The sequence below is a fragment of the Pseudophryne corroboree genome, chromosome 6 (genome assembly GCF_028390025.1).
Source record: "Pseudophryne corroboree isolate aPseCor3 chromosome 6, aPseCor3.hap2, whole genome shotgun sequence".
Classification (NCBI taxonomy): domain Eukaryota; kingdom Metazoa; phylum Chordata; class Amphibia; order Anura; family Myobatrachidae; genus Pseudophryne; species Pseudophryne corroboree.
In genome coordinates, this window is record NC_086449.1 from 844,163,687 (window position 1) to 844,185,396 (window position 21,710).

The following is a 21,710-nucleotide window of genomic DNA, read 5'->3' on the forward strand; positions in this document are numbered from 1 at the left end:
GACCCGGCTGCCTGAGGGATTCCTGGCATTCTATGACAACGTGCGATTGTTAACTGCTAGCCCCTTGGATCCCAAGCTACCCCTATCCCCCAACCCAACCCGGAGCAACACAACCGTGTGCTACAAATATACATCATACCACTACGGACACAGTGGTTTCTTGCTTCATAACTTGAGATTTGACAGCGTTTAAAACCTATTACCACATTAGAGGACATATTTCTCACCATGGAAAAATACGTGGCCAAAAACACCACGCACATATAAAAACGCCCAAAACAAAAATAAGGCAACGGCCAAAGAAAGGGAGCCCAGCCTTATCCCACAAGGATCCCCCTATTCACTAAATAGGCAATCCTCAGACGACACGACATCCACCGACACCCAAGCCAGTCCTTCCGCAATACAAAGGGCCAGAGAAATATCAGACATTATATCTCCTTTATTGGATGCAAAACTAGCTCCTCTAATGGAAGCTATCACATCGGCAGCAGCGCAACTAACCCAACACACACAACGGCTGGCGGAAGCCGAAGACCGAATATCGACATTGGAAGACGACTATCATACAATTCACTCCCAACAACAAACACATGATAACACCCTAGTGGCCATGGCCGACAAGATCGAAGATTTAGAAAACCGAAACCGTCGGAACAACCTGCGCATGATTGGCCTACCAGAAACCATCAGACAAACAGACCTAATGGACTTGGTCACACATTGGCTCCCCTCAACTTTATACCTACCCTCATCCCCCACCTCATACCTAGTGGAGAGAGTCCACCGCATCGGTCCGGATAAACAACCTTCACAATCTTCTTCACCACGTCCCAGGCCAGTCATTTTCAGGCTACTTAACTACCTCGACAAAGTCAAAATCATGGAAGCCTATCGCAAATGCCCTGACCTACGATACAAGGAATCCAAACTTCTATTGTTTCAGGACTTTTCCTTTCAAGTCTCGACACAACGGCGGGAGTTCTCCCCAATATGCAAAGAACTCCATGCCAAAAACATCAGATTTGCCCTCCTGTACCCGGCAAAACTGAGAATCCATCATGGCGGCAAACCTTACTTCTTCGACAATCCAGATGCAGCTCGAAATTTCCTCAAATCATTACCAACATCGCAACCTGATTCCCGAATGGATGATGCGGACTGACTTTCTCAGGCCCAAATATCTCCTTCCGTTGTTACATCTCTTCCCCTTGTCCAATGGATAGCACATGGTTGATAATTGTTTTATGGTTGTTATCACTTCCCCCCCCCCCCCCCCCCCCCCCCCCCCCCCCCCCCCCCCCTACTAACCAACTTAAAGCTTCCATTACAGATAGACGGTTCTTATTACTGTCTTCCTGGGTTCAAAAATTTGTAAACTGTTATGACTGGTGGCCTATATTATATCGGCTACCACTGTTTCTCCGCATTGCATTGTTCAGTTATCTTATATACTTCTTAACTCCGTTAGTCCATCCTACACATCATCTTAGTCCTCCCCTAGCGAGCTGGGACGGGGGTAAGGGCTACCGCTTAAGGTTACTCTTTCTACGCTCCGCTAGAATGGGAATTGGATAATGACGACCCCTGTGGACACTAAGACCCCTAAAGACGGCTTAAAGACGTCTCTCAAACTAGTTTCATGGAACGTAGAGGGCCTAAACACACCAATTAAGAGGAAAAAGATATTGACCCACCTTAAAAAATTTCACCCTGATATAGTGTTTCTACAGGAGACGCACTGGCGTCTCAATGATCCCAATACACTTAGAGACGTTTGGGTGGGAGACTTTAAGAGTGCTTCCTACACGACAAAAACAAGGGGAGTACTTCTCCTTTTTCGCAGATCCTTAAACTACAAGATCAAAGACGATTGGGTAGATACTGAGGGCAGGTTTCTGTTCCTGAAGGTAGAGGTAGAGGGAGAACTTTTTACGCTGGCATGTATCTACGCCCCTACGGGGCCGAACACCTCCTTCTTCTCAGACATTTACGTTAAATTGCAGGATTGGACGGAAGGAGTCTTAATCATGGGGGGAGACTTTAATTTAGTGTTAGACCCATTACTAGACGTATCAGGTGGCCCCAGACAACTGAACTACAGTAGAACTACACCACCATCCCTGTCACTACTGCAAGACTCCCTACAGCTGTTAGACCCATGGAGATTCCTCCACCCTGACTCTAGGGAGTACTCATTCTTCTCCCATCCACATAAAATATTCTCCAGACTAGACTATTGGCTAGTACCGGCATCTACCATACACAGAATCTTAGACTCCACCATAGCTACCATACTCATATCAGACCATGCCCCCATTACCTTAACAATCAAACTAAACACACCCCGACAACACTCCTACACCTGGCGATTCCCTGAATATCTCGCTCACACTGAAGACTTCAAACTATTCTTGACACAATCATATCTTAACTATACACAAGACAACGCAGAACATATCAATAACCCAAACCTTTTCTGGCAGGCCTCCACACCCGTGCTCCGAGGACAGATTATTTCCTATGTAGCGGCCAAGAAAAGGCAACTTAGGGAGAGGTTGGCAGAGGCATCCCTCCAGGTAGCCTCGACCTATTCACAATTATTAGCCGATCCATCAGATCAACACCTACTTAGACAAAACACTAGGCTCAATCACATATTCAGAAATGCACCAAAAAATCTTACACAGAGCGTATGTTACCCCCAAGCTACGACACCTTATCGGAGCAGCCCCATCCTCTCACTGCTTCAAATGCAATGCTCCAGAAGCTGACCTCGTACACTGCTTATGGGTATGCCCCAAGGTATATACACTCTGGCAAGCGCTCCAATCGTACATCACAACAGTCTTACAACTACAATTTACCATTACTAAGACGTGGGCGTTCTGGGGCATATTCCCAAAACAACACCCCCCTGACCTGTCCAAGGGACAACGTATTCTCTTAACGAAACCAGCAGCAGCCACAAAAAAAACGATCCTCTCACAATGGATATCCACTGACCCAACCCACATCTCCTTACTACATCCTAGAATCTCTCACCTATTCCATCTAGACTGGACCAACACCACCTTACAGAAAGACAAACTGACCGAAAAATTCTTCCAAATCTGGCTACCTTATGTCCAGGTCCTTCCCCAGGTTACCAAGGAAGCCCTGCGAAAATGTTTCAAAGACACGAAATGGTACCTGCAAGAGACATTAGACTCCACATCTCCTCCTTTCTAAACCTCTGAACCCGTGACTCTACACTAATGCACATCATATAAGGATATCACATAACTCTCTCACATTTCAGTGGTGGGCACACACCCTCTGCAGTTTAGATACCACTGTTCTCTTGGGCTAACAAGGCTTACACGGAGTATAATAACATGTACTGTTACTATCTGTTTATAATGTATTGTTTATATAATGCATACTGCTGATACAGCTGTACTGAAATATCACTGGTCAATAAAAACACTTGAAAAAAAAAGAAAAAAAGAAAAGGAATAAGAAGCCAAATCTATCCTTCTGACCATCCGAGCTAATAATGCTCCCACAGAAGATTCCCGACAGCTCTATATCTGCGCCAGCCGCCCCCAGAATGTCACGGTGACCGCTCAGCTCTGCCTGTCATGTCTCTGTAATAAGCTGACAAGCCGCAGGAAGAATTGCTCACTTACTGATATAGAAACGGAGCGCTCCGGGTGAGCTACTTTCCCGACTACCACAGAACATGGAGGAGCTAGACGTTCTGATCATCAATTGATATTTTCCTGGCTCATTCAACACGGTCACAAATTCATGGGTGCTGTCATCTACAGCCGACGTTTCCGTTGTATTTCCTAAAATAGAAAAAAGAATAATTTACTAAATATGTATAAAGGCGACATAATGCGATGGCTACAAATGCATTTCATCTTATTATTCAGTCATTTTGCTTCAAAGCACTTAGCAAAGAATGCACAAATATATTCCCTGTATTCACTACCCCAGAAATGTATGTAAGAAGTGCAGTAGGGGGGGGCTTCATGAGGGGAACGTGCCGACACCCAGGAGCCAGTCTACAAAACACTAACATCGGCAAATATTACTATTATTTATATCTGTCATGGTCTTACCATCAGTCCTGGGTCCCGGGGTTTCCTTGTTCGGGTCATGGCGGTGCTGTGGCGGTGGGTGGCCGGTTCCCACTCGTGCGGCGGGATGTAATGCCGCCCGAGTCCGGCGGCCACGCATGATGCCAGCTGAACTCAGACTTTTTTTTAAAGGGGCAATCATGTACAAGGCATGGTTTTGCCTTGTAAATGATTGCCTCTTTAAAAAAAGTTATGCATGGCTGCCGGACTTGGGCGGCTTTACATCCCGCCGACGGTGAGAGGTTGCGGTGTGTCTGGTGTAAGCACTGGAGCTTAGGAATCGGGGACTCAGAAGGAAAAGGAGATTTATGGTAAAAACTTACCATTGTTAAATCTCTTTCTGCGAGGTACACTGGGTTCCACAGGGAATAACATCGGGGGGTAGAGTGGATCTTGATCCAGAGGCACCAACAGGCTAAAGCTTTGACTGTTCCCAGGATGCACTGCACTGCCTCCTCTATAGCCCCGCCTCCGGACACTGGAGCTCAGTTTTGTTAATCAGTCCAATGCAGTAGCAGGTAAGAGAGACGGTAGATGTCACGTAGACCCACATTCTCACGACAGGAGGGGGTGTCAGCGGCTAATGCCATACAGACCCAAGGAAGCTAAGTGCGTCAGGGTGGGTGCCCTGTGGAATCCAGTGTACCTCACAGAAAGAGATTTAACAATGGTAAGTCTTACCATAAATCTCCTTTTCTGCAGCGGGGTACACTGGTATTCCATCGGGGATGTCCTAAAGCAGATCCTCAAGGAAGGGGATGCGTCTTAGCAGGAATAAGAACCCAGCGTCCAAAGGAAGCATCCTGGGAGGCAGAAGTATCAAAGGCATAGAACCTGATGAACGTGTTCAATGAGGACCACATAGCTGCCTTACACAACTGTTCTGCTGTCACGCCACGGCGAGCTGCCCAAGAAGGTCCAACAGGCCGAGTAGAATGGGCATTAATAGCAGCAGGAGCTGAGAGTCCAGCCTGTACATAAGTTTGTGCTATCACCATTCTAATCCATCTGGCCAAGGTTTGCTTATTCGCAGGCCAGCCACGTTTGTGGAAACCAAATAGTACATACAGGATATCTGACCTTCTGAGAGAGGCAGTCCTCTCCACGTATATACGGAGAGCCCGTACCACATCCAAAGACTGCTCTTTGGAGTACAAATCAGAAGAGAAGGGCCAGAACCACAATCTCTTGGTTACGGTGGGAAGATGACACCACTTTAGGTAAGTAACCTGGGCGAGTTCTAAGAACTGCCTGGTCATGATGGAATATCAGAAAGGGTGGATGACAGGACAAAGTCTGACACCCTCCTAGCTAAGGCAATAGCCAGCAGAAACAGGACCTTGGCTGTGAGTTATTTAAGGTCCACTGACTCAAGAGGTTCAAATGGAGACTCTTGCAGGGCATTCAGGACAACAGACAGATCTCATAGAGCCACAGGAGGGACATAGGGAGGCTGAATCCGTAAAACACCCTGAGTGAATGTATGACCGTCAGGTATAGACACAATTTTTCTCTGAAACCTCACGACAAGGCTGATATGTGAACCTAGAGGGAGGCCAGATGAAGGACTAAGTCCAGGCCTTGTTGCAGGAAAGCCAGGATTCTGGATGTTTTGTATCTGTACGCATTATAGTTCATATCAGCACACCAGGTGAAATAAGAATTCCAGACCCTGTAATTGATCCGGGCAGATGTCGGTTTGCGGCCTTTCAGCATAGTTTGGATGACCACCTCAGAGAATCCTTTGGCCCTCAGGAGTGATTAAGAGCCACGCCGTCAAAGCCAGTCTGGCCAGGTCTGGATAGAGACAAGGGCCCTTTATGAGGAGGTCTGGTCGTTGAGGAAGTGGAAGAGGACGCTCTGTCGATAGACCCTGCAGGTCTTAGAACCAATGCCGCCTGGTCCACGCCGGAGCGACTAGAAGTAGTATTCCTCCTTCTTGCTTGAACTTCCGCAGGACCCTGGGCAGTAGTGGCACTGGAGGGAACACGTATGGCAGCCGAAAGTTCCATGGAATGGCTAGTGTGTCCACGAACGCTGCTTGAGGATCCCTGGTCCTTGATCCGAAGACCGGAACTTTGTTATTGTATCGAGACGCCATCAGGTCTGCATCTGGTAGGCCCCATGTGTACACTAGAAGTTGACAGACTTCCGGATGAAGACTCCACTCTCTGGCATGCATGTCCTGACGACTGAGGAAGTCCACTTCCCAGTTTAGGATGCCCGGAATGAACACTGCCGATATTGCTGGCAGATGGCGTTCCGCCCAACGGAGGATTTTTTGCACTTCCCTCATGGCCCTGCGACTTCGAGTGCCGCCTTGATTTATGTATGCCACCGTGGTGGCATTGTCTGACCTGACTTGAACACCTGTTTTGTATTAGAGGCAGGGCAAGAGTTAATGCATTGAACACCGCCTGTAACTCCAGAATGTTAATCGGAAGGAGTGATTCTTCCCGGGTCCAGCAACCCTGGAAAGAGTGTTGCTCCAATACCGCACCCCATTCCTGCAGACTGGCATCTGTTGTCAACAGAACCCAGTCAGGGATCCAGAAGGGACGTTCCCTGGTCAGTCGCTGGTCCTGGAGCCACCAGGTCAGCGACAGCTGAACCTCCGGAGTCAAAGTGATCATAATTGACCTGATCTGATTATGTAGGCCGTTCCACGTGGAAAGGATTAACTTCTGCAGAGGGCGGGAATGAAATTGAGCGTACTCCACCATGTCGAATGTCGACACCATTAGGCCAAGTACCTGCATCGCTGAGTGTATCAAAACACTGTTGCAGGGAAGGAAGGATCTTATCCTGTTCTGAAGTTTCAGGACTTTCTCTGGAGACAGGAACAGGCGTTGACTGTGTGTGTCCAGGAGTGCTCCCAGGTGGACCATTCTCTGAGCTGGGACCAGCTCTTCAAATTGAAGAGCCACCCGTGGGCTTGTAGCAAGCTTACCGTCAGAGTCAGGGGTGTAGCGAGGGTGGTTCCGGTGGAGTGCGAGCTCCGAGCGCTGGAAAAGTTAGAGGGCGGCTCCGCCTGAACCCCTCCAAACAATATACCACGGCCCGCTGTACAGGCAGCCACAGAGCAGGAAGAGGAGATGCAGAGGGGTGCACACTGACTCAGACATGGAGACTAGGTAGGGAACAGGGCAGGCTAGAGGTGACAGCAGAAGACACTGACAGCCGACACATGCCGGAGCTCTGCCTGCCCTCTTTATATGTCTCACTGCTTGTAGCTGTGTAGCAGGGTAACTTCTGTCCTACTACACCACTCTCTGCCCCCCCCCCCTACCGCTGCTGCAGTACCTCTCTCTGCCCAGCTGCTGAAGCACCTCTTTGTCCCAGCTGCTGCAGCACCTCTCTCTCTCCCAGCTGCTGCAGCACCTCTTTCTGCCCCAGCTGATGCAGCACCTCTTTCTGCCTTGGCTGCTCCAGCACCACTTTCTACCTTGGATGCTGCAGAACCTTTCTCTGCCACGGATGCTGCAGAACCCCTCTCTGACCCAGCTGTTACAGCACCTCTCTCTACACTGATGCTGCAGAACCCCTCTCTGACCCAGCTGTTACAGCACCTCTCTCTACACTGATTCTGCAGAACCCCTCTCTGACCCAGCTGTTACAGCACCTCTCTCTACACTGATGCTGCAGAACCCCTCTCTGACCCAGCTGTTACAGCACCTCTCTCTACATTAGAAGCTGCAAAGTAACACGTATAAGCGGCTCTACTGTGACATGTATAGGGGGCCATACTGTGTGGCATAATGTGTATAGGGGGCTTTAATGTGTGGAGTAACGTGTTTAAGGGGTACTACTGTGTGGTGTAATGTGAATAACGGACAATAATGTGCAGTGTAATCTGAATTGGTACATTCTGTGGCCACACCCCTTATCCATGAAGCCATGACCCTATATTTTTGTTGCGTGCCTTTGTGCGCACTGTCCCTATTTTAGACATGTGAGGTGCCCACAGGAAACTTTCACCCTGAGCTCCACAAGGTCTAGAACCGGCCCTGTCATCAATTTAGGATTTTCAAATATTTTTTCTATTCAAATGTAACATGCACCCAATTCAGTAAAAGGGGAGGGGGGCGCCGAAACATACCCTTGCTCTGGGCACCATGGCACCTAGCTACACCTCTGCCGTCAGTTGTAGATGACTGATGAGGACATCATGGGAGTTTGCCAGGATCAACAAGTTGTCCAGCTACGGCAGGATCCTGACTCCCTGGCTACGGAGATGCGCCATCATTACGACCATAACCTTGGTGAAAATCCAAGGAGCCGTAGCCAGTCAAAATGGCAGAGCCTGGAACTGATAGTGTAAATTGGCAATAGAAAACCTCAGATACTGCTGATGTGACTTTGCAATAGGAATATGCAGGTACGCATCCTGTATATCCAGGGATACCATATATTCTCCGGGTTCCATCGCAAGTACAATTGAACGCAGAGTTTCCATACGGAACTTGGACACTCTCACAAACTTGATTAGTGATTTTAGGTTGAGAATAGGCCGGAAGGACCCATTGGGTTTTGGGACTAGAAACAGGGTCGAGTAGTAACCACTGCCTCTCTGTATTCTGGAAAGAACTCACCACTTGCTGCAGAGCTTGCGCCTTTAATGGATCCGAGGGAATAACCGTGGCGCAAAACTGGCGAGGGGGACGTCTCCTGAACGAGACAACTTCTCGCACCCATGCGTCTGAAGTGGTCTTTAACCAGACCTTGGTGAACTGCAGAAGTCGGACTACCACCCTTGGGTCCCCCAGGGGGAGGCCCGCCCTGTCATGCGGCAGGCTTGTCTTGTTTAGAAGCAGGCTGACGGGCCACCCAGTCTTGGTTAGTGGTTTTGGAAGCACGAGATTTGACCTTTTGCTTCCTGCCTGATGTCTACCAAAATGGTCAGAATGGGGCAATAGATTTTTAATCACCTTCTGCCTTTTAAACATAACAGTTTTCTTAGTGACAATAGTGGATTCCTCATCAGTGATTTGTAGGATTTGCTTAATAGCAACCACTAGAGCAGGAACATTGATTTGTAATTCAGATCCCTTGTCAGATACACCAGATTCAGTATCCTCCTCTCAGATGAAACATATGAGAGATTCGTGGATTGAGAAGAGGAAGCAGCCCGCTTAGATGACCCAGAGACACGGGAGTGACCTAGGGTAGATTTTTGTCTAACCAAAGTTTGAGTTAACTGCTGTAACTGATTAGACAAAATATCCGCCCAAGGTGGATTAACTATAGGGACAATATGTGTCTGTAATGGCACAGGTGGTCCCATAGGGGGGCGTTAGGCGTTCCACCTGAGTACCTAGTAGGTTTGAGAACGTGGCCAACGGTGGCTCCTGATTCCTGATTGGTTACAGGAGCTGCGGACTGACTGGGAGATGTATGACACATGGTACACAGACCATCATACACAGCTTCTCCTTCTGGAAAATCCTAGGCGCATGCTCTGCATGATGCAGGAGCGTCCACAGATTTACTGCCCTTTCTGTTAGACATTGTACACACTGGAACACAGACTGAATTAGTACGATGAAGCCAGGCAGAGTATAATACCTGAGAATAAATCCGTTAGTATGTGACTGAGTCCCCAGCACACAACACCTGCGAATAAATCTGGTACTATGTGACTGAGTACACAGTAGAATACACTTAATAGGTAAATACTTTGACGCACTATATAAATGACCCTGATGCACCTAATCCCTTAGGGTACAGAATATAGTGATAGATCTCTGGGAAACACTGAAAGTGAAACCTTACAGCAAATACAGGCACACACAGTCACAATAGCAATGCGGTTAATTATTAGTATGACAATAAAACTGCACTGGACTAATATATATATATATATATATATATATATATATAAAACACAGCGCGGTCCTAAACACTGTCTATGTAGAGACATATAGAATACTCAAGTGTCTGTACAGTCACAGCGCTGATGTACAGGCGGCTTTACAAGGGAGATCTTTCCCTTCAGTCTTAGAGACTGGCCGCAGCTATTCTCTAAGATGGCGCCCAGCGTCTCAGTCAGGGAGTGAGGGAGAGTGTGATGAAGCTCCAGGGTGGGAAAATCTGCAGTAGATGTCGCCCTGGGCCGGGGAGGAGCTACAGGTCAAGCGCCGTCTCCCCTATGCTGGGCCTCACCACGGTACTACGGAGCCTTATTAACAGGGGCATTAATACACCCGACCTGTACTCCTATGCCCTGGCGGATATAGTGGGGTCCCTGCTTGGTGATAGTGTCCACGCCAGCGTTGTAGTACTGTACGTCTCCCTAGACATGCGATCGGAACGCGATATAATGGCGGGTCCCGCCTGGGGGACCCTCTTACCTCCTCCCCGTAGCAGCCACGCGAACCAGGAGAGCGTCTGCGACTGTGTGCCTAGAGCCATAGCGTCTCAGCTGCAAGTACCCGGGAACAGGGCGCGGGGGTATATGACGCCGCTTGGGAGGTGACAGAGACGCAGCGCTGAATGTCACCCTGACATATCAGTGCTGCATCCCTCGAAGTCTTCTGAAAAGCTTTTCTTCAGGGCTGCCCAGTGCAGCCCTCCTGTTAGTGACCTGCTTCTAGAGGCACCAACTCGAAACTGAGGTCACAGTGCCTGAAGGTGGGGTTATAGAGGAGGCCCCAATGCATCCTGGGACAGTCTAAAGCTTTAGCCTGTTGGTGACTCTCTGGATCAAGATCCACTCTACACCCAATGTTTTCCCTGTGGAACACAGTGTACCCCGCTGCAGAAAGGGAGCGTTTCCTTGAGTGTCTGCAGTTATGGGAGCTGCCATGTTGGAGACCAATGCATGCAGTGTAATCAATAGCAGTGCTCCCCTTGTAAAAGGGGTTGGATTTGAATTGAACACTGCCAATGCGTTATGTTGCTTTTCCTAGAAGGTGCTTCAGCTCTGTGCTCCCGCAGACGTCCCTGGAAATCACTGCATCGCTCTCCAGCATTATACTCTGATATCCTCTGCACTCTCGTTCTGAGTTCGGTACTGACACCGCCTCCTGCGGAAGCTGTGGGTCATTCGAAGCTGTTGGTGATTCCTTCGGTTCTTTGCTCAGTTGCTCAATATTCAGTTTCTGCAATCCAAGTTTTTCAGTCACGTTTTCCAAATATCCAGAGTTCACAGTTCAAGACTTTCAGTTACGTTCACTAAGGATACAGAGTTTACAGTCCAAGCCTTTCAGCCACATTTCCCAAGAATCCTGTTCTTACAGTCTGAGTTTTGCACCCATGATTTCCAAGTATCCAATTTTCACAGTCTGAGTCTTTCATCCACAATTTCCAAGTTTGCGGCTTTCTCAGCTAATATCTACAAGCCACCGTTACCAAGTTCTGCGTTTCCACAGTTATTGTTTACAACCCACTGTTGACAAGTCCCCAGACTCCACAATCATTATTGTCTCGCCACAGTTATCTAGCTCACAGTCTTCACAGTTACTGAGGTTCCAGTCTTCGTATCACAGTCGTATACTGTCCAGATGTCACAGATAGTGGAGGTCATTCCGAGTTGTTCACTAGCAGATTTCGGTTGCAGCGCAGCGATCAGGCCTAAAAGCGGCACTTCTGCGCATGCGTATGAGGCGCAGTGCGCACGCGCGTCGTACAATTACAACGAGCGATGTAGTTTCACACAAGGTCTAGCGAAGCATTTCTGTCACACTGCTGGCCGAAGAGTGATTGACAGGAAGTGTGCGTTTCTGGGTGTCAACTGACCGTTTTCAAGGAGTGTGTGGAAAAACGCAGGTGTGCCAGATAAAAACGCAGGCGTGCCAGATAAAAACGCAGGCGTGCCAGATAAAAACGCAGGCGTGCCAGATAAAAACGCAGGCGTGCCAGATAAAAACGCAGGCGTGCCAGATAAAAACGCAGGCGTGCCAGATAAAAACGCAGGCGTGCCAGATAAAAACGCAGGCGTGGTTGGGGAAACGCAGGCGTGGCTGGCTAAACGCAGGGCATGTTCGTGACGTCAAAACAGGAACTGAATAGTCTGAAGTGATCACTAGCATTGAGTAAGTCTGGAGCTACTCTGACACTACACAAAATTATTTTGTAGCCGCTCTGCAATCCTTTCGTTCGCACTTCTGCAAAGCTAAATTACACTCCCAGAGGGCGTCGGCTTAGTGTTTGCACAGCTGCTAAAAGCAGCTAGCGAGCGAACAACTCGGAATGACCCCCAGTGTCTCTTCCTGTACGGGGAGGTAACTGAACATTGAGGTGTGTTCAAACTGAAATCTAAATTGCAGTGTAAAAATAAAGCAGACAATATTTACCCTGCATAGAAACAATATAACCCACCCAAATCTAACGCTCTCTGCACATGTTATATCTGCCACACCTGTAGTGCACATGGTTTACCCAACTGCTAACAAATTTGTTGCTACGATCAGGTCTGAATTAACCCCATGTGCACTGCAGGGGGGGCAGATGTAACATGTGCACTGCAGGTGGGGTAGATGTAACATGTGCAGAGAGAGTTAGATTTGGGTGGGGTGTTCAAATTGAAATCTTAATTGCAGTGTAGAAATAAAACAGCCAGTATTTACTCTGCACAGAAACAAAATAGCCCACCCACATCTAACTCTCTCTGCACATGTTACATCTGCACCAACTACACTGCACATGGGGGGGTCATTTCGAGTTGATCACTAGCTGCCGTTGTTCGCAGCGCAGCGATCAGGCTAATCGACATTTCTGCACATGCGTATGCCCCGCAATGCGCATGCGCCACGTACGGGTATAAAGCCCTTTGTGGTTTTGCACAGGTTCTAGCAAAGTTTTCATTCGCACTGGTGGCCGCTAGAAGATTGACAGGAAGGGGGCGTTTCTGGGTGTCAACTGACCGTTTTCAAGGAGTGTTTGCAAAAACGCAGGCGTGTCTGGAAAAACGCAGGCGTGGCTGGGCGGGTGTATGACGTCAAATCCGGACACAAATAGGCTGAAGTGATCGCAAGCGCTGAGTAGGTTCTGAGCTACTCGGAAACTGCACAAACTGTTTTTGCAGAGCTCGGCTGCACATGCGTTCGCACTTCTGCTAAACTAAAATACACTCCCCCGTGGGCGGCGGCATAGCGTTTGCACGGCTGCTAAAACTAGCCAGCGAGCGGTCAACTCGGAATGAGGGCCATGGTTTCTCCCATTAGAGAAAGATTTTGCTGCTGTGATCAGGTCTGAATTAGGCCCAATGTTTTTTTGTCAGTAGTCCAGGAAGTTTATAGGGGTTCTTCAGGCTCCCATTAGACTTTAATATGATCACAGACTGTAATTTGGAAAGCTACTCCTTGTCTACCTCCTGTGCCAGCTCTAATTTGTATGATTCGTCATCCAAATCCTTTCAGAATATGGCCGGATGGACGTATGGCGTGTGATTCGCCCACTGTTCACGATTACACCTATTTTCTCTTCTGTATTGTGAATCGGCCCTCACAGACAAGTCCACTTTACACCACAGCTACTTCATCAGGCTGTGCTTCCCCTTATCTGTGCTCTGGCCACGCCACGTGACTGCTTCACAAGGATACTGGTGGAGTGTTGCCCCTGGTTCAGCCTTGGGGGTTATGTAACTACTATCTCCCTGTATCAGAGGCTAAGCAAGCTTCATACTCTCCATGGAAGGACTTTCTCCATAACAACACCTCCACCATCACCATCATCATCATCATCATCATCATCGATTCCTGGCGTGCACTAAAGGCCATACTTGGATACTACCTGGATGACTTTGCCTCTAAGCTTAAAAAAGGAGTGCCAAAAGCCTAAAGAATCTATCATCCCAAATACAAGCACTAGAAGCCCAACATATTCAACATACCCAAGGAGATGACCTCAGGGTTTACAATGTAACAATCAGAATCCCCCTAGGGTCCTTTTCCCACTCATATATGTTATAGGACCAGATAATAACTAACCCAAAACCCGGCAAAGACCAGACCCAAGCACAGAACTAATCGCCCAATAGCATTTCCAAACATGGGAATTAAGGTTCATGCAAAAATGTATCCCCTACTTCCTCAGCTGCTTTTCCTTGACCAGGAGAGGACTGCATGGGGAACTCATAATGGGTGAGACATCAAACCTACACTGAAGCCGTTTCTTATGCTTTAGCAGGGGGCAGAAAAGGCCTTCCTATAATCTGTCATTAGGGGACAATTCTTCTATATCACTCTCACGTTATACAGTATCTCTCTCCTACAGCCAGTCCCGTCACAGGACACTGATGCACCCTGCACGTCACCCCAGGACCGGATTAAGCCGTGCGGGGAGAGGGGGGGGTATATATTAGATTGTGCACACCTCCCAACATGACCACGAGGGGTAAAATGCCCTCTTAATATCGGACTGGCCTCATCTGTTCTGAACTATGTAATTGATAAGAAAGCTGCTTAAACACATATGATTGCTATCAGGAAAGGTAAAGAGCATTTTGTCCCTCCTGGAAATGGTCATGTTGGGAGCGGGTTGGGGCTGGGAGACCGGCGTTTGGTATCCTGGAGGTCAGCATTCTGAGCTATCGGGATTGCAGCGTCGGCATAATGACTGCCAGGATTCCGAGTTGCGGTCACTTATCCCGTTGGGAGGTATAGAATGTGTATATTAAATTTAACCCAATGGTGTATATTAGATTTAAACTAATAGTGGAATAATGTCTGGGGACGGTTTATAGCTCCAACTAATTGAGAGACAACTATTTTATAAAATGTTCTCGTAGTGGAACAAAGACAACTAAAACAACCTTAAATTACACAGAAAAATAAAATCTATCATTTATCTTGTCACATGCAGGAATAGCACCAGCCTCTGTACCAACTATATACTGCGACACGACTCACGAGGAATAGCACCAGCCTCTGTACCAACTATATACTGCGACACGACTCACGAGGAATAGCACCAGCCTCTGTACCAACTATATACTGCGACACAACTCACGAGGAATAGCACCAGCCTCTGTACCAGCTATATACTGCGCCAGGACTCACGAGGAATAGCACCAGCCTCTGTACCAACTATATACTGCGCCAGGACTCACGAGCAATAGCACCAGCCTCTGTACCAGCTATATACTGCACCAGGACTCACGAGGAATAGCACCAACCTCTGTACCAACTATATACTGCGACACGACTCACGAGGAATAGCACCAGCCTCTGTACCAACTATATACTGCGCCAGGACTCACGAGGAATAGCACCAGCCTCTGTACCAACTATATACTGCGCCAGGACTCACGAGCAATAGCACCAGCCTCTGTACCAACTATATACTGCACCAGGACTCACGAGGAATAGCACCAGCCTCTGTACCAACTATATACTGCGCCAGGACTCACGAGGAATAGCACCAGCCTCTGTACCAACTATATACTGCGCCAGGACTCACGAGCAATAGCACCAGCCTCTGTACCAACTATATACTGCGCCAGGACTCACGAGGAATAGCACCAGCCTCTGTACCAGCTATATACTGCACCAGGACTCACGAGGAATAGCACCAACCTCTGTACCAAATATATACTGCGCCAGGACTCACGAGGAATAGCACCAGCCTCTGTACCAACTATATACTGCACCAGGACTCACGAGGAATAGCACCAACCTCTGTACCAAATATATACTGCGCCAGGACTCACGAGGAATAGCACCAGCCTCTGTACCAACTATATACTGCGCCAGGACTCACGAGGAATAGCACCAGCATCTGTACCAACTATATACTGCGCCAGGACTCACGAGGAATAGCACCAGCCTCTGTACCAACTATATACTGCCCCAGTACTCACGAGGAATAGCACCAGCCCCTGTACCAACTATATACTGCGCCAGGACTCACGAGGAATAGCACCAGCCTCTGTACCAACTATATACTGCGCCAGGACTCACGAGGAATAGCACCAGCCTCTGTACCAGCTATATACTGCACCAGGACTCACGAGGAATAGCACCAGCCTCTGTACCAAATATATACTGCACCAGGACTCACGAGTAATAGCACCAGCCTCTGTACCAACTATATACTGCGCCAGGACTCACGAGGAATAGCACCAGCCTCTGTACCAACTATATACTGCGCCAGGACTCACGAGGAATAGCACCAGCCTCTGTACCAACTATATACTGCGCCAGGACTCACGAGGAATAGCACCAGCCTCTGTACCAACTTTATACTGCGCCAGGACTCACGAGTAATAGCACCAGCCTCTGTACCAACTATATACTGCGCCAGGACTCACGAGGAATAGCACCAGCCTCTGTACCAACTATATACTGCGCCAGGACTCACGAGGAATAGCACCAGCATCTGTACCAACTATATACTGCGCCAGGACTCACGAGGAATAGCACCAGCATCTGTACCAACTATATACTGCGTCAGGACTCACGAGGACTAGCACCAGCCTCTGTACCAACTATATGCTGCGTCAGGACTCACGGGGAATAGCACCAGCCTCTGTACCAACTTTATACTGCGCCAGGACTCACGAGGAATAGCACCAGCCTCTGTACCAACTATATACTGCGCCAGGACTCACGAGGATTAGCACCAGCCCCTGTACCAACTATATACTGTGGCAGGACTCACGAGGAATAGCACCAGCCCCTGTACCAACTATATACTGCGTCAGGACCCACGAGGACTAGCACCAGCCTCTGTACCAACTATATACTGCACCAGGACTCACGAGGAATAGCACCAGCCTCTGTACCAACTTTATACTGCGCCAGGACTCACGAGGAATAGCACCAGCCTCTGTACCAACTATATACTGCGCCAGGACTCACGAGGATTAGCACCAGCCCCTGTACCAACTATATACTGTGGCAGGACTCACGAGGAATAGCACCAGCCCCTGTACCAACTATATACTGCGTCAGGACCCACGAGGACTAGCACCAGCCTCTGTACCAACTATATACTGCAGCAGGACTCACGAGGAATAGCACCAGCCTCTGTACCAACTATATACTGCGCCAGGACTCACGAGGACTAGCACCAGCCTCTGTACCAACTATATACTGCGCCAGGACTCACGAGGAATAGCACCAGCCTCTGTACCAACTATATACTGCGCCAGGACTCACGAGGAATAGCACCAGCCTCTGTACCAACTATATACTGCGCCAGGACTCACGAGGACTAGCACCAGCCTCTGTACCAACTATATACTGCGCCAGGACTCACGAGGACTAGCACCAGCCTCTGTACCAACTATATACTGCACCAGGACTCACGAGGAATAGCACCAGCCTCTGTACCAACTATATACTGCGCCAGGACTCACGAGGAATAGCACCAGCCTCTGTACCAACTATATACTGCGCCAGGACTCACGAGGAATAGCACCAGCCTCTGTACCAACTATATACTGCGCCAGGACTCACGAGGAATAGCACCAGCCTCTGTACCAACTATATACTGCACCAGGACTCACGAGGAATAGCACCAGCCTCTGTACCAACTATATACTGCACCAGGACACACGAGGAATAGCACCAGCCTCTGTACCAGCTATATACTGCGCCAGGACTCACAAGGAATAGCACCAGCCTCTGTACCAACTATATACTGCACCAGGACTCACGAGGAATAGCACCAACCTCTGTACCAACTATATACTGCGCCAGGACTCACGAGGAATAGCAGCAGCCTCTGTACCAACTATACACTGCGCCAGGACTCACGGGGAATAGCACCAGCCTCTGTACCAACTATATACTGCGCCAGGACTCACGAGGAATAGCACCAGCCTCTGTACCAACTATACACTGCGCCAGGACTCACGAGGAATAGCACCAGCCTCTGTACCAAATATATACTGCGCCAGGACTCACGAGGAATAGCACCAGCCTCTGTACCAACTATACACTGCGCCAGGACTCACGAGGAATAGCACCAGCCTCTGTACCAACTATATACTGCACCAGGACTCACGAGGAATCGCACCAGCCTCTGTACCAACTATATACTGCACCAGGACTCACGAGGAATAGTACCAGCCTCTGTACCAACTATATACTGCGCCAGGACTCACGAGGAATAGCAGCAGCCTCTGTACCAGCTTTATACTGCGCCAGGACTCACGAGGAATAGCACCAGCCTCTGTACCAACTATATACTGCGCCAGGACTCACGAGGAATAGCACCAGCCTCTGTACCAACTTTATACTGCGCCAGGACTCACGAGGAATAGCACCAGCCTCTCTGTACCAACTATATACTACGCCAGGACTTACGAGGAATAGCATCAGCCTCTGTACCAACTATATACTGCGCCAGTACTCACGAGGAATAGCATCAGCCTCTGTACCAACTATATACTGCGCCAGGACTCACGAGGAATAGCACCATCCTCTGTACCAACTATATACTGCGCCAGGACTCACGAGGAATAGCAGCAGCCTCTGTACCAACTATATACTGCGCCAGGACTCACGAGCAATAGCACCAGCCTCTGTACCAACTATATACTGCGCCAGGACTCACGAGGAATAGCACCAGCCTCTGTACCAACTATATACTGCACCAGGACTCACGAGGAATAGCACCAGCCTCTGTACCAACTATATACTGCACCAGGACTCACGAGGAATAGCACCAGCCTCTGTACCAACTATATACTGCGCCAGGACTCACGAGGAATAGCACCAGCCTCTGTACCAACTATATACTGCGCCAGGACTCACGAGGAATAGCACCAGCCTCTGTACCAACTATATACTGCACCAGGACTCACGAGGAATAGCACCAGCCTCTGTACCAGCTATATACTGCACCAGTACTCACGAGGAATAGCACCAGCCTCTGTACCAAATATATACTGCGCCAGGACTCACGAGGAATAGCACCAGCCTCTGTACCAACTATATACTGCGCCAGGACTCACGAGGAATAGCACCAGCATCTGTACCAACTATATACTGCGCCAGGACTCACGAGGAATAGCACCAGCCTCTGTACCAACTATATACTGCCCCAGTACTCACGAGGAATAGCACCAGCCCCTGTACCAACTATATACTGCGCCAGGACTCACGAGGAATAGCACCAGCCTCTGTACCAACTATATACTGCACCAGGACTCACGAGGAATAGTACCAGCCTCTTTACCAACTATATACCCTCACCAGGACTCACAAGGAATAGCACCAGCCTCTGTACCAACTATATACTGCACCAGGACTCACGAGGAATAGAACCAACCTCTGTACCAACTATATACTGCACCAGGACTCACGAGGAATAGCAGCAGCCTCTGTACCAGCTTTATACTGCGCCAGGACTCACGAGGAATAGCACCAGCCTCTGTACCAACTATATACTGCGCCAGGACTCACGAGGAATAGCACCAGCCTCTGTACCAACTTTATACTGCGCCAGGACTCACGAGGAATAGCACCAGCCTCTCTGTACCAACTATATACTACGCCAGGACTTACGAGGAATAGCATCAGCCTCTGTACCAACTATATACTGCGCCAGTACTCACGAGGAATAGCATCAGCCTCTGTACCAACTATATACTGCGCCAGGACTCACGAGGAATAGCACCAACCTCTGTACCAACTATATACTGCGCCAGGACTCACGAGGAATAGCAGCAGCCTCTGTACCAACTATATACTGCGCCAGGACTCACGAGCAATAGCACCAGCCTCTGTACCAACTATATACTGCGCCAGGACTCACGAGGAATAGCACCAGCCTCTGTACCAACTATATACTGCACCAGGACTCACGAGGAATAGCACCAGCCTCTGTACCAACTATATACTGCACCAGGACTCACGAGGAATAGCACCAGCCTCTGTACCAACTATATACTGCGCCAGGACTCACGAGGAATAGCACCAGCCTCTGTACCAACTATATACTGCGCCAGGACTCACGAGGAATAGCACCAGCCTCTGTACCAACTATATACTGCACCAGGACTCACGAGGAATAGCACCAGCCTCTGTACCAGCTATATACTGCACCAGGACTCACGAGGAATAGCACCAGCCTCTGTACCAAATATATACTGCGCCAGGACTCACGAGGAATAGCACCAGCCTCTGTACCAACTATATACTGCGCCAGGACTCACGAGGAATAGCACCAGCCTCTGTACCAACTATATACTGCCCCAGTACTCACGAGGAATAGCACCAGCCCCTGTACCAACTATATACTGCGCCAGGACTCACGAGGAATAGCACCAGCCTCTGTACCAACTATATACTGCGCCAGGACTCACGAGGAATAGCACCAGCCTCTGTACCAACTATATACTGCACCAGGACTCACGAGGAATAGCATCAGCCTCTGTACCAACTTTATACTGCGCCAGGACTCACGAGGAATAGCACCAGCCTCTGTACCAACTATATACTGCGCCAGGACTCACGAGGAATAGCACCAGCCTCTGTACCAACTATATACTGCTCCAGGACTCACGAGGAATAGCACCAGCATCTGTACCAACTATATACTGCGCCAGGACTCACGAGGAATAGCACCAGCCTCTGTACCAACTATATACTGCGTCAGGACTCACGAGGACTAGCACCAGCCTCTGTACCAACTATATGCTGCGTCAGGACTCACGGGGAATAGCACCAGCCTCTGTACCAACTTTATACTGCGCCAGGACTCACGAGGAATAGCACCAGCCTCTGTACCAACTATATACTGCGCCAGGACTCACGAGGATTAGCACCAGCCCCTGTACCAACTATATACTGTGGCAGGACTCACAAGGAATAGCACCAGCCCCTGTACCAACTATATACTGCGTCAGGACCCACGAGGACTAGCACCAGCCTCTGTACCAACTATATACTGCGTCAGGACTCACGAGGAATAGCACCAGCCTCTGTACCAACTATATAATGCACCAGGACTCACGAGGAATAGCACCAGCCTCTGTACCAACTATATTCTGCGCCAGGACTCACGAGGAATAGCACCAGCCTCTGTACCAACTATATACTGCGCCAGGACTCACGAGGAATATCACCAGCCTCTGTACCAACTATATACTGCAGCAGGACTCACGAGGACTAGCACCAGCCTCTGTACCAACTATATACTGCGCCAGGACTCACGAGGACTAGCACCAGCCTCTGTACTAACTATATACTGCGCCAGGACTCACGAGGAATAGCACCAGCCTCTGTACCAACTATATACTGCGCCAGGACTCACGATGAACAGCAGCAACCTCTGTACCAACTATATACTGCGCCAGGATTCACGAGGAATAGCACCAGCCTCTGTACCAACTATATACTGCGCCAGGACTCACGAGGAATAGCACCAGCCTCTGTACCAACTATATACTGCACCAGGACTCACGAGGAATAGCACCAGCCTCTGTACCAACTATATACTGCGCCAGGACTCACGAGGAATAGCACCAGCCTCTGTACCAACTATATACTGCGCCAGGACTCACGAGGAATAGCACCAGCCTCTGTACCAACTATATACTGCACCAGGACTCACGAGGAATAGCACCAGCCTCTGTACCAGCTATATACTGCACCAGGACTCACGAGGAATAGCACCAGCCTCTGTACCAAA

General features: G+C 49.0%; 1 protein-coding gene across 3 annotated transcripts in view; it reads right to left on the reverse strand.

Annotated features, from left to right (window-relative positions):
- The window catches only part of PTPRO (protein tyrosine phosphatase receptor type O), a 698,190-nt gene that overhangs the window by 670,551 nt on the left and 5,929 nt on the right, over positions 1-21,710 (reverse strand). For all 3 annotated transcript variants that reach the window (XR_010179771.1, XM_063929453.1, XM_063929452.1), the window contains exon 2: positions 3,672-3,833. Coding sequence is in view for 2 of the 3 variants with exons in the window: in XM_063929453.1 (XP_063785523.1) it covers positions 3,672-3,833 (162 nt within the window). In the remaining variant the exon portion in view is untranslated. The remainder of the gene's footprint in view (positions 1-3,671; positions 3,834-21,710) is intronic.